The sequence below is a fragment of the Thalia democratica genome, chromosome 5 (assembly GCF_965202585.1).
Source record: "Thalia democratica chromosome 5, ktThaDemo2.hap1.1, whole genome shotgun sequence".
Taxonomy (NCBI): domain Eukaryota; kingdom Metazoa; phylum Chordata; class Thaliacea; order Salpida; family Salpidae; genus Thalia; species Thalia democratica.
The window spans coordinates 53,383,635-53,402,800 of NC_139169.1; the positions used below are offsets into that span (position 1 = coordinate 53,383,635).

Here is a 19,166-nt window from a genome sequence, read left to right on the forward strand (position 1 = left end):
TAAATTATGACTGTTTAATCTCCAAAGTTCAAATTACAATATTTTAAATTCCGAATTTTTTTGATTACAGCTGAAACTTACTTCGTTTCAATATTTACTGAAAATCTTTGGTCGTTATGATTTCCTTTAGTCACAATAATACTTTATTTTTGTTGATATTTTCATTTTTTAAACCAATGATTTCAAGTATTTTCAAAGTAGATTAATTATTTCTTGGTTTTATTATATCAGCTGAATCGTTTTGTGTTCACTCAGTAAAAATTCTGTTTTTAATTTAATGTATTAAATTTAATTAATGCTGTTATTATTATTATAAGTCATTAATTAGTAATACTTCAACTTTTTTTAGTTGAATTCAATCTTTTGACAAAAAAAGCTCACTAAAGTTTTAAATAATTAAATTTAAACAATAGTATTTCTCTATTCATGATGAAACTAATTATTTATAGAATTGTACTATTATCTTCTGCATTTGCTACTTTTGTCATTTTGATTACTATAGACTAGTTTGTTGGATAAATATTATAAATATAGCTTTTATTTTAATGAGCAAATTTGTAATTAGTAAACAGTTAAAGACTTTATGCAGTATGCACTCAACGGTTATTTTACAACGTAAAAAAAAGTGTTAAAAAAGAGTACTCACAATTTATACAGCTCAAAGTTAGTCGCATAAAGCAGATGTATTTTAACCTTGTTCGTTTCTCGGTAACTCCTTATTAAATTAGTCTTCACATTTGTGTAAACAATTATAAGGACTTAAAGTTTTCTTAGTTGAACAACAAAAATATTTTAATAACCGAGATTAGGTTGTTTTGTATGCCAAACAGACTGAAAGTGAATGTTTACAAATTTGTTTTACACCTCAACCTACGATACAAGTTGCAAAATACAATCTAGTAGCTTAAACAAAAGGAACTTAATACGACGAACTAAAGAAACGTTTTTAGTTCAGATTTGCCGTTAAGTCCGTTTACGGTTCTAAATAGTGAAACTTCTTAAGTAAAAACTCAAATTTTGAGCTAATTAACGTAGAATCAAAAGGGGGTTCGCACTTAGACAATATTTAATTTAATTTGCCTCATTATATTTTTAAATAAACCCATCTCTCGCAGTGCTCTGCCTTTTGTACTATTTTGGAAGAGTAAAACTTTTTTATAAGTCTTTCCGAACGAAAACAAGCAGTAGTGCAAACGATTTTAATTCAAATAAGATTTTTTTTTCTACCAATATAAACAAAACCATTTATTATATGTTTTGATTTTTTGAAAACTAATAAAAAGATCTCAACTTCTAGAGGAAAAATTATATTAATTAAATTCTTTTAAGATATTTTAAAACAGACTAAGCTTCGGTCAAAGACCTCTTCAGTGCTTATTTTAAAAATTGAGAAAGATATATGATAATCATGAAAACCAGTGCTAAAAAAAAATAAAAAATAAACTTTTTAATTAACATTTTAGTTTTGATACTTAACCCAAAAAAAATTTTAACTGTAAGATACAATTAACCGTAAACTAAAAATTTAATTAGTTTTGTTTTTAAGTAAAGATTATTTGTTTTTATTCTTTTTTTTTTTGGTTTAGCACTGTTTTCCAAAACTATTGATTTTAGAATAATAATGTTTTTTTGTTAGTGAGTATAGAACTATTCAAACAAAAAAACACTTGTATTGTTTTTAGTATAGACATCAGAAGTAGAGCAACTATGATCTCTAAAAATTATAACCAACATAACTTTTTTGGGATACATTACAATTTGAATTGTTACAAAAAATTAAAGGGTCGTCTTTCAAAAATTAGCTTAAAAAGTAAAAGAATTAAAATGAACTAAAATGTTCAGTTAATAAAAATTATAATGGTAAAAATATTTAAAATTATTCTTAGTAAAAGAGGTAGTTTCAGGGTTCGTGCGCGTCAGGCTAAGTCAGGCTAAATCAGTTTTTTTTGAAAAAAGTTGAAAAACGTCAGGCTAAATCAGTTTTTAATTTAAAAATTTGAGAATCTCAGTTTTTCTCAGTTCAAATGCTTCAATATTTTTGATTAGAAAAAATTGGGAAATCTTTTTAAGATCAAATTGAGATGTCAATTTATTTCTAAATAAATACTTACTTATTAAAGACAAAATCAGTCAGTATTTGTTAAATTTAAATGCTTAAAACCTTTTGTTGAATCTCTGAAATTTTTTTTAAGAATCTTCATTAATATGTTTTGAGTAGATTATATACGTCATGGTTATGACAAATCATAAAAAAATACAGTTTAAACATTACAGTTTAGTTCAAACTTGGCTGTTTGTTTGAATTTGTTTACATCAGCTATGTTTTTCAGAGCTTAGTTGGTTGAACTGTTTTAATTTCTAATTTAAAGGCTTTATACCAAATACTTTTTAGATTAAAACTGTTAGCAGTTTATTCATATTTTTTACTGATTGTTTAAAGTTGTTAGAGATATTCTCAACACTAAAACTTAGCTTTAAGATATAAGTACTAAGTTTTGTGGTAGTATAAATTTTAGGTGCAATTCATTTTTCTTTACAAGAACAAAATATTAAGGGCTTTTTTTTTAATTTAAGTGTCAGCTTTTTAAATCTGATACTACATCAACAATCACTGTATTTATTTAGAGTTTAGGATTTATAATTATGTATCAATTTTAAGTACTAGTCAAAATACTATAATAAACAATTTTTACTTATTTAAATACTCGTGTTATTTTAGCGTTTCATTTTAAATTTTAATAAAACACACAATGCTCATCTTTATTTATAAATCTTCTGGTTATAATGTTTTTACTTAGTGTAATTAAAATGAACAATTGTAGTAATATATTTTAGATTTTTTAACTAGAACTTTATTAGATATAACTCTTATCTTAAAACTTATCACGGAATTTGTTATGTTAAGGATATAGGAGGGGGGTCAATCACCTTTTTCACAATTTAGTCTTATTTTAATGAGTTGTAACTAAGCTATGAGTTGCTTTTTGCAGATTTTTAAATCTCAAAATATTTTTGAGATAAAGCTGGTTGAAATCGAAGACTACAATATTACTAATCAAGACCCCCCAATACATAAAATGACTTTTAAAGGGGATTTTCCTCATTTTAAAAAAATGTCAGGCTAAATTGGTCTCAATCAGGCTAAATGAAAAAAATTTCGCGCACGAACCCTGTAGTTTGTAATCGTATAAAATAACTATTTTTCTTAAAGTTAGTATTTTTTTATTAATGTCAAAAATTAATTTTTAAATGAAAAAAAAACGTAGTAAAGGTCCAATAAATAAACATGAGAAAAGAATATTTGAAAATTACTAACTAATAACTTGTTAATAAAGACCCTTTAGAAACAAGTATGTTGGAATATACTATGATAACAACAATTTGCACAGCAGTATTCATTATTCAACTGACGCACGTTTCTCCGTGTTAAAAAATTAACACAATTTTACAAAGCTATTAAAAGCTACTGCAAAAGTGATATAAGATAGAGTAGATGAATATGTGTATTGATCTAAATTATACATTTTTGTCTTCTTTTCTTTTTGCAGTTTTTTTTTCAGAATTCCATGGAACTGTGTTAATTGTTTAACACAGATAAACAAACATGAGACATTATTATAAAGGTTATAAGCGCAAAATTTTAACAGTCGTGCACCCAAGTTTTTTAAAGAAGTTTTACTTTGTAAATGAACAATTTTTTAGGGTATAATATTTGTTCTAATGATAAAGTTATAAGATTTTAATAAAAGTTCACTTATGTTTTGTTCAAAGTTATGAAAACTGATTTATTCATAATAATATAAATTTGAAATAATTGTATTGAGCTTTTATTAAATAGTAAACTTATAACACTCTAATTATTTTAAAATGTTAACAGGTTACTACTTTTTGTGAAATTTGTTTTTCGTTATTTAGTAAACCTGGAACTCATTTAATATTTAAAGCTTTCAAATAGGTCAAATAGCGTGATAAATGTAATAATAACATTATACTTGTTTTTTTTAGGTTAAATTGGCAAAAAGTCAGTTTTTTTTGAGGTCAAATTGTCAGAATTTGTCAGTTTTAGTTTACAAAATTTCTTAATTTTCAAGGCCTTAAAGTGGTAAAAAAATAATAAAAAATCCTTCAAGTTCAGACAAAATTTGCAAAATTTTACTAGAAATTTACTTACAAAATCATTAAATTCCAAAGCTTTCAAATGGTAAAACTAAATTAAAAAATCCTTTATAAATCAGACTAAAATTGCAAATTTTTCTAGAAACATGTTTAACTAATACCCTATTTGAACAAGTAGTTGTTGTATGTAATCTTTTTAGTGTTGATAATCTTTTTAGTGTTGATAATCTGTGGCAAGGACAATTTATAAGTTTACAGTTTATACTATTTAAATAGTCTTTTAGGACATTCACACTCTAAACTGTTTCTTAGTTAAAGTGTAATTTTTTATGCATAAGAACTTCATAAATACTACATTAGTTTAAAGTTAATCTTTTTAAACATTTCAAAAAGAGCCTTACTCTTGTTTATTATTTATAGTTACTATTTCATTAAATGTGTTTGTTTTTTTTTTTTTTCGTTTGTTTTTTAAGGTTTATTTAAATACTTTATGTAAAATCGTGGCTAAATTTTTTAGTATAAATCATGATATAATTAAAAAAAAAATTTTAACGAAGTTAACTACAAATGTTTTAATTTTAATACCATTTTTCGTTATGCAGAATTATTTATGATTAATTTTTAGTATTTTAATTAAAAATTCTTTGTTAATAGTTTACTTCACATTTGTGACACTTAAAGGTTATTTGCAAAGAGGTAAGCAGAGAGTAAAGAGTATACCAAGTTCAGTGCAATTTTTTTTAATTATGTATATATTAATTAATGTACATTCCAATAACTTATTATTACAGTTATCTTTCGCTGAAGTACACATTCTTAACACAGCAGCTACTGAATAGAAAGTTTGTAGCTAAGAATCACTACTCTATAAAATAAACCTGACGGACAGTTTTTATTTTGGTTCAAAAATGTGTACTGAATAAGAAGTACGTACTTGTCAAAATGTGTGTACTCAAAATATGTACTTGATATAAATATGCGTATTTAAAACGCGTACCTAAGATGAAGGTAAAATTCCAGCTAAATTGGTCAAAATGTTGAAAAGCCAGGCTAAATTTACAAAATTTTATTTGGCAACCCTGTTTAAGAAATAAAGTTTTAAGTTATTAAAGATTCATATATAAAATTCTAAAATATACTTTAGATAAAATTAGGTTTTACTTAATGATAATATTGTTTTTTAAAATACCATTTGCAAAATAAAATATTCTAAGCAGTTAAATTTTGCAACTAAAATGAGTAATTTCTGCTTATATACTTCGTGTTGCAAACACGGTATCTTAAAAGTTTAAAAAACCTTCCTACAATAATACATAACAATATATCATTTTGAATATTTTGTTTCAACTCTTTAGAAAAATTATAAATATTCAATTAATAATTGAATTAAATAACATTGTATTTTCAACAGTTCTGATCGAAATTTGTCAGATCGAGTTGAATTGTTGGCATTGGCAGCTGTCCATGCAAAATCCATGATTTCATCTTCTACTGTCACATCACATCAGCAGCTGTTGAAAGAAGTAGAAGATCGTCTTGAAGTAGCTAAAATTCAGAAAGAGGTTCTTGACCAGATTGGTGAGCATAAAAGTCCAAAAGCCTGTCAGCTATTGAATCAAGCTCTTTATGACGTCACCACGGTTTGTCTAATTCATTTTTATATAAACAAAACTTGGACATGTTACAATTATTTATACTTTTGATTGTTACATAGTTATACATAACAACAAAAAGTTTTGTTTTAACAGCTTTATGAAGAATATGCAGAAGTGTTCAATTTGGACGAAATAAAATTGAGAATAATTGCGGCTGCTGGTGAAACTGACCAAATATTAATTGAAAATTTATGGCAAAACATCATTGAAAAATGTTTGAATCCTTTTGTATATCTAATCTTAACATAAGCTTCCATTGTTTCTATCGATAATTTGTTTAGTTCATTATAAATAATTAAAGTAATTAATTCAAACCGTATATTAAATTTAAACTTTCAAAAGTTAGTGTTTTTTAAACTACTTAATTTTAAGTTTTTCCTTTATTTTTTCAGTGATACTGAATTCATCAAACAGTTCTACTGAAGAAATAACATTAATCATTAGACAGAAGATAATACAACTTAGTAAAGTTTATACTGATGAAATTTATTTTCCCCTCGGTGAGTTTTGTGATATTTTAGCTATAGTTTTTGAGAATAACATAGTTTGTAATAAGGTAATTAAGTTAATTTATGTAAACTTTTAATATTTCTAGAATCTTACTTAATAATTGTTACTAAAAAAGCTAACATTAACACTAAAATAAATAAAATGAAAAGTGGTTAACTTTTTTTTGGTTAAAAGGTGTTGATACGTTAAACAAATTCTAATCTGATTCCCCTAAAAACTTTTTTTTAAAGTAAGCTGTTTCTTTAACTAATTAAAAAACAAACAACTGAAAATAACAACCGGAATAAAAAAATATTTTATAGTATTTATTTACAAGGTTGTCCTACATTCAGGTTTTTGAGCTTTTTTTTAAATCAAGCTAGTTTAGTATTTTAATAAAAAAACTCAGGCTATTTAAAAAAAAGTTAAACTAGATTATAATGATGCAGTTTTCAATAGTTTGTAGTTTTTAGTTAACTTAAATAATACAATTTTCTGGCTTGCGTCTATGTCTAACTTAACTTTTTAAGTTTTTATTTCTAGTGTTTAAAATAAATTTATGTGTACAACAAAAACAATTCAGGTAATGTTTTAAAGTAAGGTTGGTGAAACAAAAAAAATATTACAGCTTATTACATTATAAATAAAAATCGTCTAGTCGACGGCCCAAATTTACTAGAAAAAGTCTTTCAAAGGCTACGTTATTTTAAAAGTTTCACTAAAAGATTACTAAAACTCTTTAAAGTAAAATTATTATGATATAATCATTTAATGAGCACTAATGAGTACTATAAATAAAATTTAGAGCGTATTTTGAAATATTTGTTAGAAAAAGCTCAATTTGATTTTGTTTATAAGAATTTTTTCAAGCTAAAAAATACGTCAGAAATTTTTATTGGCGGTTCGGATCCAGCCCGCAGGTCATACGTTGCCCACCCTATTCTAAACTATGTTTGAATACAACAATCAAAATATAAGCTAGTGAGAATCTGAAAGAATTGTTAATAAACTGAATGGTGTTGCATAAAGAAAAAAAGTAAACCCCCATCCTGCATGTATAGTTTTTAATGTTTCGGGTTTTTAAAATGTTTACACTTTTTCAAAACTATGTAATTCTGTAGACATTTAGTTGGCAACTATGTATTTACAGCCATACTCTCACTAAACTAAAGTTACAATTTTGAAATAAACTATTACTTTTACAACCTAAAGTATTAGTAAACTCATGCTAACTCAAGTTAGTTTGTGGTAGTGATGTACCGGATCCGGACTTTTTTTTCATATCAAGATCCGGCCGGATCCGGACCCGGATAGTGAGTCCGGTACATCACTAGTTTTCACATAAAAAGTAGAGCTTACATTTGTAGTTTCAAAATTTCATTTCTATAAAAGCTTTGTGATAAAAAAAACTATGAATAACTTTAGATTTAGTATAAGGAAAATTGATAGAAAGATAAAGTACATCACAGAAACAATATCTGGTAGCTAAGATTAAAATATATTAAATAAGATCAACTTGTAAAAATTAAGGAGGACCCCCCTATAGCCTTACCAATCTAAAATCAATTAAAATCAAGTTCTTAAACAAAATTAACTAGAAAATCACAAAATATTGAAAACTGGATCAGCTCAAACTCATTCAAAATCTAAAAGAAAACTATCCTAAGTTTTTAAAAAATCTTAAAACTAGCCTTACAATTTGGTAGTAAAGTTTTTAATTTTACAACATAGGTAAAGAGTTGCATTTCTAAAATGTTTATTTCATAGTTTAAATGTAAACAAATGTAAGTTAGTCACGAGTTCAAAATTAGCCAATCACGGTAGGTGTTTAATTTTAACTGACGAATATGACTCTTTTTAAATTACAAAGGGTTTGTTTTTAAAAAATTCTTTTCCGTATGCTCTTTTTTACGAACTAGATCCGAATCGGCCGGATCTCTGTTAGGATCCGGCCGGAACCGGTTCCGGACTTTTTTTTTCATATCAAGATCCGGTCGGAACCGGATCCGGACTTTTTTTTCATATCAAGATCCGGCTGGATCCGGATATCAGACAAAAATGGCAGTATCCGGCCGGATCCGGACCCTGATAGTAAGTCCGGTACATCACTAGTTTGTGGTCACTTACACTATTTATTTTGCCTAGAAGATAGACAGCTTCAGTTTAGTTCAACGATGTATTATTAAAGTTTTATAAAATTATAATTACTTTTAGCCAGTTTTTATATAAGTACTACGTATTAAAAGATAAATAAAATAAAACATTAATTGTATAGATAACTACAGTAACAATATTTTATTGATAAAAAATGAAATTTTTAACTATTTTTTAATACATTATGTTTTATATTAGGTTTAAAATATGAAAACCGCAAGTAAACTGCGAAAAATAAGTTTGTTAAATTAAATAGTTTATAAAAACTTTCTAATAAAAGTATCCTTTGACATTGGGCCTTTGAGTAAATAAAAATAAAATAAAAAATATTTGTTATAGTTTTACAAAACACTGACTGCATTCTAACTAGTTACAATTTTAGTTAATCATGAACATTTAAAAAAATTAATATTTTTATCAACAAGTGATTTTTTTCAAACAGAGTTCATTGTTGGATTTTTAGAAAAAATATCAATGATAAACAAATGGAGCAAGAGTTGGATACCTGAAGCGTTGCTAGATACCAACTCAATTTCTCATTTACAACTTGTTGATGTTTACTCGCAAATTCACACCAAAAAGGTCTTGTAGTAGTTGTTTCAGTTTTTTTTTTGTAAAACATCATGAAATGTGACAATAATATTACGATGCCAGAAAACCAGCTACTTTTACTGTTCTGTTATTCATGATTGATTTCGCGTTGCATATATTGCAAGACTTTAAAGTATATTTAAAAGTGCATAATTTGGAAGAATGTTATTTTGCAATGAAGTTAGCTGTTCTAATAATAGTTCAGCTTGATTGTTAATAACTAAAACTTTATTTACACTTTGTACTTTTATTAAAACCAAATTTTAGTATGAAAACCAGATAATCGTAGTTAATTTTCAAGCATAGTTATAAATTAAACGATATTTTTAAACAGCACCCCCATTGGGCTCAACACGGAGATCAACATCATTTGCTTCAAGTGATAAATGAAATAGTAACCTTATATCTTCATAATGAGAAAGAATTGGACTTTTACGGAAACACAAAGCTAGTATTGCTTTAATATATCAATTTATTGTTTATTTTAAAACATACATATAACATGAAAGATAATTTAGTTAAGCTTAAAATATATATTACTTATGTAAATATTACTTAAATTCATTTTAAATTTTTAAATAGAAAAATAGAAGTTTAAAAAATAAGTCTGTTACAATAAATTTTAATCTTAATATCAGATTATATTTGGTCAAGTATGAAAAAATTTTAATGAAAACAATAAAAAATTTCTAAAAACAGAACTAATATTTGCTTAAGTAATTTGAATAAAGTTCATGAACAAGTTTTTAGTAAGACTTTTTTTTTAGCTTTTTATGAAGTAATGTACGCTTGGAAAAGGAAAATATTCTTAACTGTTAAATTAAACAAAGTTCAATTGTTGTTTTACTTTTTAAAACTATACACTTAGTGTTGTAAGGACAAAAGGTTATATTTTAGAAGTCAGTTTCGAATATAAGTTAACAAATTTCTATCCATCGTTTTGTTTAACAGATGGTAAAGTCTATTTTCAACTTTTTTTTTATTAAGCCAACAAAGGAAATGTATTTTTGGTGTCGATCTTTTTTATCATTTAGTTGTAGTTTTTATTTTTTTATTACTGCGAGGGTATTCCATTTACTGCTCACTAAGTTTGAAATAAAAGAAGATACAAAAATTATAATTAAGATTTAAGGTTTTAATATTTTTATTCAAATTAGATTTTTAAGTTGTTAATTTTAAGTCCTAAAGGACTACGAGTATAACTTTAGTTTTTAATGCAGTTATAATTTAATTATCATGAAGCTGTATTATAAAGTTTAAAAACAAATTCAATAGGCGAATATTTGTGTCGAAATGCCTGGATATAATCGCTCAATCGTTGGTCCATCTTCAATCTGTACCAAACATGTCTCAACAGCTTATTACGTCTCTTCAAATGAATCAGAAGCGACTAGAAAAACTTTGATATTTGTTTTGTGTCTAGATGTATTTTGTATTTAAAAACTTTTTCTACTTTTTATCTTGTTTTAAAGTGAGTCTAATAAGTATAGGGAATAAAGGTATTTTTATTTAGCGAAATAAACTTTCTAAAGAGTGCTTAAATTTTAGTTTGCTAACTTAAACTTTTGCTTAGCCATTATAAGCTGTAGTTTTTTTTTGAAAAATCTTAAATAATGTATTTAAAAACTAGTGCTTATGATAACTATGTGCTATTAATAAAGTGCTATTAAGTAATTAAAATAAAATTAAAAACTAGCTAGTTTTTTTTTCATAAATCAGAGTTCATACACGTTAGGCTAAACCATTTTTTAGGCAATGTTATCAAAATGTAAGTTTCTTAAGTTTAAATACTTAAAAGTTTGTGAAATTCTAAAATAGATTTTAAAAACAGTCTTTTTTAAAGAGATTTATCAATTGTAAATTCATTCCAAAATAACATTTAGGTTTTTTTATTAAAATTTAATTTTATTAAAACTAAATGCATTATTGGCAAAATGTATGAGTTTACCAATAGAAGTGCTTGAAAGGTTCTCAGATTTAAAAATTACAAACTTATCTATTGAAATTTAAGATTTTATTAGAAAAACGATATTAGGTTTAGAGTAGTCAGTCGCTTTCTAAAATGTTTTTTGTTTGTGCTTTTTTATAAAAAGTTGCTTTATTTGAAGTTAATTTAATGTGTAGAGATTAAGTGAGCTAGTACTCATAACATATTTCTACAGAGTTTTTAATTATTAATAATATTTGTAATAGGTAGAACTTATTTGTTTTAAAAAAACCTATTTATATGGTTTTTTTCAAATTAAGTTTGTTTTACTTTTTTTTTTTTGATTATCTTATAATTTTTATTTTGTTATTCTTAAACTTTAAAACTGCAGTTACTTGTTTTTATAAAGCAATTAAAAATAGTTTCTAAAACAATTAAATGTACACTTTTAAAATACATTAGTTTACTAACACAATGCTGATATTAAACAATGTCACAACAATAGTTTTTAAAAGTACTTAATTCATTAAAAACTAACAACTTTCTTTATGATATATTTGTGTTTAACTAATAACACAACTCTATAGAGTTTTTATATGATTTGTAATAAAACATATTTTTTCATAAGTATTGTTGTTGTGTTCTAACGAATTCGTTTCGTACGAATCTTTGATTAGCATACAATATTTAAAATTTTAAAACAATTTTGAATATTTTAAAGTAATACTTATATCTCAGATGTTACAAAATAAAAGCATTACCTCAACTCGCCTGTCCAAATCACACAGTGTGAATGAACCGTTGATGAAGAATCTTTTATAATAATTGATATGCTTCAGTATTTTAATACCTTGTTTTTGTTATCTATTTTAATAGGGTATTTTCATGCAAGTTCTATATAAAATTCAGGCTGGTTTTTTGTTAAACCTTATATGAGACTGATTTATAAGACTTAAGTATTTCGTTATATTTTACTAGGCTTTTTATCTACCAATAATTTTCATATTTAGGACCCTGTAACTTACACTTGAATTTTTCGCATGGTTATTTAAAAAACCTTTTATTTGATTATTTTACTTTATGGATATTAACAGTTAAGTTTTCATATATAGTCCAGTCTCAAAACTTAATGGGTATCTTTTTATAAAATAGACTCTTAAGCAAAACTTTAATTATAGTACTTTAAAACCGAGAACTGTTGCATAAGTATAAAAAAATAAACGTGCTGACCTCTATTCTGTATATTGAAATTTTTAAAAGTTCAACGTTTTTAAGGAGAACGGGTCAAAGTTGCACGAAAGGTCATTTTTTCACGAGAGGACAATAAATAGAAAAAAGTAAATTAATAAAAAAAACTAAGTTGCTGACTGAGGTTAAGGGTTAAAGGTAGTAAAATAAATAATCAATCGTATAAAATAAATAAAAAATTCAACCCGTGCAAAGTTGTCCGCTCGTCAAAATTTGACACCTACCTTTTTTTAAAGTTATTATGTTTCGTAGCTTTTTTTGGATAGATGTATTTGCAAGCATTTGTCTATATTCATGAATAACTGGATATAAGTTTAAAATAAATTCCGCCAAAACCGTATTTTTCTGATAGCTATAAAACAAACTCTTTTTATTTTGTATTCAACCAGGGCATATATCTTATGCACAAAAGTTTTGCAACCTTGTAGAATTTATCAGTTTTAGATAAAAACAGATTAAGATGATTAATTGTGAAAAGTATTGTTGTTTTCATACGAACGGTATCAATAAGACGAACTGACCATACTAAATTCTACAAAACAGAAACGGTATTAAGAATAAATAAAAATTACTTCTGCTTGTTCGAAACAAAATTTAAGTCAATGCTTATTTTGTTAAAAGAAAGAGTTTAAAGGTTTGTTGTATAAGCAAAATTTACTAAAAAAAGTCTAGAGTGCAATGTTTTAAAAAACATTTTTGCGGGTCGTCAAATTTAAAAATGTAATGGAACATTCAAAGAAAACTGCTATTTATCAATTATATAGTAAACTTAATTACTTACTCATAATTAAATTAAAAGCATATTTTTTATAAAAAAGTTTTTTTCCTTTTTGCACATAATTTTTACAAGCTAGAAAATACATTACAGGCCAAGTATTCCTAAGACAAGGGCCGTAAATTGGTTACTTTCGAGATGGGTCCGCAACTAAAAGTGAGTAAAAACTTAGATTAATTATTTCTTGAAAATTTTGGCCACAAAACTAAGATTTTAGCTCTTTTAGAGTATTAATTGACCTTAATAGTTCCTTTTACAACAAAAACTATGTCAGTTGACGCGAATGGATTTGTAGGGTTTTTGCTTAGATTAAATTTTGATGTCTTCAAAGACTGGAAAAAAAATTGTCAAAAACAAAACCATTAAAAAAGTTGCATTAATATCAAATTAATTTATTGCTTTTCAAATTGTGTGAAAAACATAGATAAAACTACTTTAACAAAATTAGTTTAAATATTATAAAAAAATGTCTTTTTCTTTTGTAAACAAATACTCTTGTAAACTTTAAAAGGTTAAGATACTTACGGAAAGATAATAAAACTGAAAATCTTATAAAATATAAATTCGTAGTATATTAACAACTTTAGAGACTTTTCTCTATTGTCTTCGGCAATGCTACTCGTTAAAGACTGCGTTTTGATCGGGATTGTGGTTTTAAAGATACGCTTCCTTAAGTTTTGTAAATTATTGACCAGATTATTTTATTATCATTTATTAAAACTTTTTCATCTACTTTTGGTTTGTTGGCTATACTATTGGTTGGTTTGTGTGTATTTCCTAGACTTAATACTATGTTTACCTGTTATACCTTGTAATACAAGGCTTGTATTAAAGACATACGTATATAACAATTTTACCTAGTTATATTTTGATTAAAGATAGTTGCTTTTGTGCATCTTTTAAATGGCACTAGTTATTAAACAGGTAAGTATATCTATTTTACAATTGCAGAGTTTTAGTACTTTATGGTGCTTTTTAACTTTTTTAACTTTTTTTTGATTATTCGATTATATTATTATAGAACAATTTTTTTTTGGTATGCAGCTGTAAAATTTTTTATGGTGTTGTTGTTAAATATTTTATGTAGTAGTGCTAGATTAAAAAAGAATACTTACATGATTTAGGAGTTCTTTTCCTATTATACTTGTTTACTGCATTGCAGAAAGGGTTTGGAAACAAATGATTTTTATTTCTATTTGCTTCTCTTAAAACACTGTTTGTGACACTAATATTTTTTTGTTACTCGTAGTATCTTTTGATTAATGCATGGTTTTATGGATTTAAAGATGTGTTTGTTGAAACTCAGTTTGGTAAACAATTTAGAATCATCAGTTTAAATACATCCCTTATTACTTCGGGGTCAGACTACATAAATATTTCTCATTTAAACCAAGTTCGAATCTATTTTTAAGCTAAGCTACAATGAATTTATACTTTATGACATGTTTTTTTTTACGTTTATATTATGCTTTATTAAAGTTGCTAATACTTGAACTAAAAAATACTATACTTATAAAATTTAAGCTCCTCGTTAGTGTTTACAAAGCGAAATATATGATAAGATAATACATCGTATCTGGCCTTTTTGCATACATCCGGCTGTAATTGATTTTTAAAATTCAGATTGGCTCACTAGTTTTTGCAAATACTACGACTAAACCTACAAAATAATGGGCTTATAAAATAAAATGATTAAATCTCTATTGTCTTTAGCACTATTAGATGTACTAATATAAGTGGTAAGTTTGTCATTTAGTACTCAAAATGTATCAAACACAATCTGTTGAACTATTTTAAATGTCAAAAACTAGTAGCTTTTCTAGAATATTTCATTATATCTGTAAAAGTATTAAATCACCTTTTAGATATCAACACGAAAACAAAATAATTTTCAGCTTGTTCTTAACCGTTCATCATACAGTTAGATTTTGACTGTTTACATTATTGCCAAACAAAAATGAATCTATCAAAAATCATATACTTGCATACCATTAAAATTTTGACTCAGTTTCAAATCAAAGATTAATAAAATAGTTAACTTATTATAAATTACATGATAGTTTAGTATACTGATTTAAATATTTTTTTATGAAGTACAAAAATACTTGGTAAAATACATAGTAAAAACACAGTACCACAAAGTTGATTTATCTTCACCTTTTTATAGTAAAGATATATTACTGTGACATAGATTCTTTTTCAGATGATAAGGAAAAGTTTTGTAAGCCAAATAATGCTTAAAAGATATCCTTATCGATGTCTAAAAACAGGAGAACTAAGTAAAATTTCAATTAAACTTAATTTCTTTATATTACAAAAGTTAACCTAACCTTTCTGATATTTAAACTTGTTACACTAAATTATATTATTTAACGTAAAGGTTTTATCATCAGACTACAAGTCACCGGTAGACTTAGACCCGAGTTTCGTTCTCATCAAAAGTCGTCGGTTAGCCGTTGAAGGAAGCGTCTATTTGTAAGATTAGATTGCTTAATCGCAAAACATTATAGATCTTTAAATAAGTTATTTATATAGAAAGTTAATAATGAAATAGTTATTTAATAAGTATACTACGTAGTGCTGAAGATTAAAATCTCATTCCAAAATATTTGTTATAGAAAAGCTCAATTTTGTCTGTTTTGCACAAAGCTGTTCTAAAACTTAAACAATACATCATAGGAAAAGTCTAGTTCATGGCCGTACGTCGCTCATCATAGTGTACTTTACAAAGTGTAAGTCGTTTTCTAAAAAACAATTTCATAATCTATATCTTATAAGGAATATAACATTATTTTTAAATTTTTCAGTACAATTTTATTAACTCACGAATTTATCCATAAAACAATATTCACTCAGTTAAACCAATCAATTTATTAGAACCTATCAATTGATGAGATTCAATGATTCGTTTTGCTATATAGTAGGTAGTTCAGGTACTTTTTTTTAGTTTAATCGCGTTCTAACCTAAGTTAATATTATGGAATTTTTAAATCTGAAACAACCAAAAATAGCCGCACGTCTTAATCTATTCATTAAACTAGTAAAACTATTTCAATACATGGGATCTTTCTTTTGTCAACTTAAACTTTTGCTTTCGACTATATATTAAATAGTAAGCTTTTATTAAAAAGAATAGGGCTTTAAGTAAATTCTTGCAAAAATAACAAGTTTAGAACTATTCTATTGTTGTTACTTTTTGATACTTATGATACAATGCCTGGTTGATATTTTAAGAGAAAATTATTCTGGTATAAAATTTAGATAACGGCTTTCTTATCCAAACTCATTTTTATAATCACTGACTAGCTACAATTTAAAACAATTGCCTCTTTATTAAACATCGTCCCTTGTAAATTTAATTATCTATTTACTTTTTGTCGTTGTCGCGTTACTTCTTAATGCCACCTGATAACCAAATCGCCCACTTTGGGTAGTCTGATTTAGATAGGTATTAAAATCAGTTTTATACAAAGAACATTAACGAAATACAGCTTTCTAGAAGCTAGCTAGGTTTTATTGTTTTTTTTACTTTTTAACAAACATTTATAATCTTTAAAATTAAGTAATTTTTTAATCAATTTAAAGTTTTAAAATGTTAATTTAATACTCCTTTTTTTATACAATAATTACTTTCTTAAATGGTTAAAGCATTTTAACAACTTTTTAGACCTTTAATTTTTTTAAACTATGTGCAAAAACAGCAAAAAAAAAATATACAGAATAATTAGTTTATAAGTTTAAAAATATAAAACGGACACAAAACATTCAAACTGGCTAACACTTTATTTAAGTTGAAAAAATATATAATCAGTAAAACATTTAATTATTTCTTAGAATAGTTTTCTTTATTCAGATCAATTGTTAAAAACTAGTTTCGAAACAAAATAAGACTAAAATGAATCTTAATTTTTAAATCAAATTATAATGGTCGATAAAATAACAATAAAATATAAAACAATGAGTTACAAAAAAATTATAGCTAAAAAGTTGAATTTTACAAAGTGAAGAATATAAAAACTATCAAAAGTACTTTTCTAAACTTAATATAAAGAGAAAAGTATTTTTAGCTTTTTTATAAATAAATAATAATTTACTACTAAATTTTGAAAGTACAGCAATAAAAAACAGCAAACTTATCTCTGTTTACTATTAATTTATTAGCTTTCTTCCTCAAAGTTTTCGTTAATAATTCACTCTGATTCAACTAGACAAAACTAACTTTTAAATCTTAGTTTATACCTTTTTGAAGTTTACATGTAAACAAATTGATCTATGACTACTTTAAAGAGACACAATACAAATAAATACTAAATATACAAACATGTTTTAACTTATTGCCCCATCAAAACTATTTTTAGAAGTTAATAAGTAAATGCAAACTAAATTAAAATTATATATGTATGGAGAGAAATTAGGAAACTATTTGGTTTATAATATAGTTTAAATTTGTTAACATCTTTCATACATAAACATTCTCATTATTGGGCTAAGTAAAAACTACACTATGAATTTTTTGAACTATTTTAAATAACAAATAAGTATTAAAAGCAATGTTTTTTTTCAACTAAGTTATTTTACTATAAAGATTTTATTTTACTAAGCTTCATGGTGTATTCAAATTAGTAACTACTATTGCCTAAAATTCTTGTAATATTTTCACTAAATCATCTTTTTTTAAGGTATATCTACTTTGCTTCCAAACTTCAAAAAGATCGTTAAGATATTTACCAATAATGGGGCCTTTTTTACCAATAATTGTTTTAACATCTTTACCATTTAAAGGCATAGTCGGAATTTCATAAGCCTTGAATTTATCTATAAGTTCTACATTTCCTAAGTATTTCATCAATTCAAAAAAACTCATTAAGCTGTGTTTATCTTTTCTAAAAGTGTCAACAAGTAAATCTTTGCATTGTTCAGTTATATCACTACACGGAGAAAATTTTATACTGTTTCGATTTCTTAAAATAAACTCAAGAACACTTTTTTCAATATTAGAAAACTTAAGTACTTTCCTTAAGGCAGGAATTTCTGATTCGTCATTTAACAATGAAGCTATAAAGACCATTGGGTGAGGATTCCAATAGACCTTAAGTTTATCACAAAGGTCACAAAAATTTTCAGTTTTTATGTTTTCAGGAAAACCAATATGACTCAAAACTCTGCAATTGACCATTTCAACAATAACATTTTTAACCATAGAGTAATTGTCTAAGTCTGCTTTAGTAGAACTGTTTAAAATCAGCTTCAGTTCTGTCCAAATTCTTTCACCAGAAATATTTCTTAAACCTTCTCCATTATTTTTAATAGCTGCAATAGTTTCATCATCATGGCTGCTACTTGTATCAGCTATTCTAGCATAGAAACGAAAGTATCTCAAAATTCTCAAATAGTCTTCATTTATACGGACAGCTGGGTCTTTGACAAATATAACTTTTTTCTCTTCTAAATGTTTTCTACCATTAAAAAAGTCAAAAATATCTCCTGACTGCAAATCAACATACATTGAGTTAATAGTGAGATCTCTCCTTTCTGCATCTAACTCCCAATCTTGAGTATAGTTAACAGTTGCATGCCTCCCATTATTTACAGTGTCAATCCTTAGTGTTGTAACTTCATAATTTTCTTCATTTATTCTGCATGTTATTGTGCCATGTTTCTTACCAGACTCACCAGCAATAATTCTAACATTATTTGCATTGTACATTGCTTCCATCTGATCAGGTGTGGCAGTAGTAGCAAAGTCTAAATCTTTTGGTTTCTTGCCAGATAAAATATCTCTTACTGCTCCACCACACAACCGCAACGGATAATTGCTTTCTTTAAAGATCCTTATGATCTGTTTAACACCACTTTCAGAAAAGCATTTTGTCAATTCACTATTGCCAGTTACATCAATTTTGTCTTGACTTGAAACTGACATTCCTGACAGTTTTACTAAAGTTAATAACTTTATTTGATTGTTTATACACCTATGAATGAGATTATTACAAAAGTATAACATTCTGAAACATAATTTCAAGTCAAATGTTTAAAAAAAAATTTGGTTTATTTAAAAACTTTTACAATGAAAATAAAACTTTAAGTATGAAAGTTTACAAGCAAAGCTAACAAAAAAAATAATTTTTAGAACATTTAACTATTTTTTGATTGTTGAAAAACTAAATAGTCATACAACTATTGTAGTATGAGAAGGTGGGATACTAAACTA

At 25.6% G+C, this 19,166-nt stretch overlaps 2 protein-coding genes across 2 annotated transcripts in view; one reads left to right on the forward strand and one right to left on the reverse strand.

The window, feature by feature from the left end:
* Window positions 1-11,194, forward strand: part of LOC145835348 (nuclear pore complex protein Nup155-like) — a 41,243-nt gene extending 30,049 nt beyond the window's left edge. Inside the window, exons 25-30 of the mRNA XM_082942904.1 lie at window positions 5,528-5,756; window positions 5,865-5,985; window positions 6,164-6,271; window positions 8,857-8,996; window positions 9,340-9,452; window positions 10,281-11,194. Coding sequence (XP_082799030.1) covers window positions 5,528-5,756; window positions 5,865-5,985; window positions 6,164-6,271; window positions 8,857-8,996; window positions 9,340-9,452; window positions 10,281-10,410 — 841 coding nt within the window. The 3' untranslated portion in view covers window positions 10,411-11,194. The remainder of the gene's footprint in view (window positions 1-5,527; window positions 5,757-5,864; window positions 5,986-6,163; window positions 6,272-8,856; window positions 8,997-9,339; window positions 9,453-10,280) is intronic.
* Window positions 11,195-16,834: 5,640 nt separating this feature from the next.
* Window positions 16,835-18,948, reverse strand: LOC145835693 (CCA tRNA nucleotidyltransferase 1, mitochondrial-like). Its single transcript, XM_082943389.1, has one exon. It carries the CDS (start codon window positions 18,876-18,878, stop codon window positions 17,592-17,594), a length of 1,287 nt encoding a protein of 428 aa, XP_082799515.1. The 5' UTR covers window positions 18,879-18,948; the 3' UTR covers window positions 16,835-17,591.
* Window positions 18,949-19,166: the final 218 nt, after the last annotated feature.

Coding starts and splice junctions, on each gene's coding strand:
- LOC145835693 (XM_082943389.1), bottom strand. CDS start 18,878: ATGTCAGTTTCAAGTCAAGACAAAATTGATGTAACTGGCAATAGTGAA.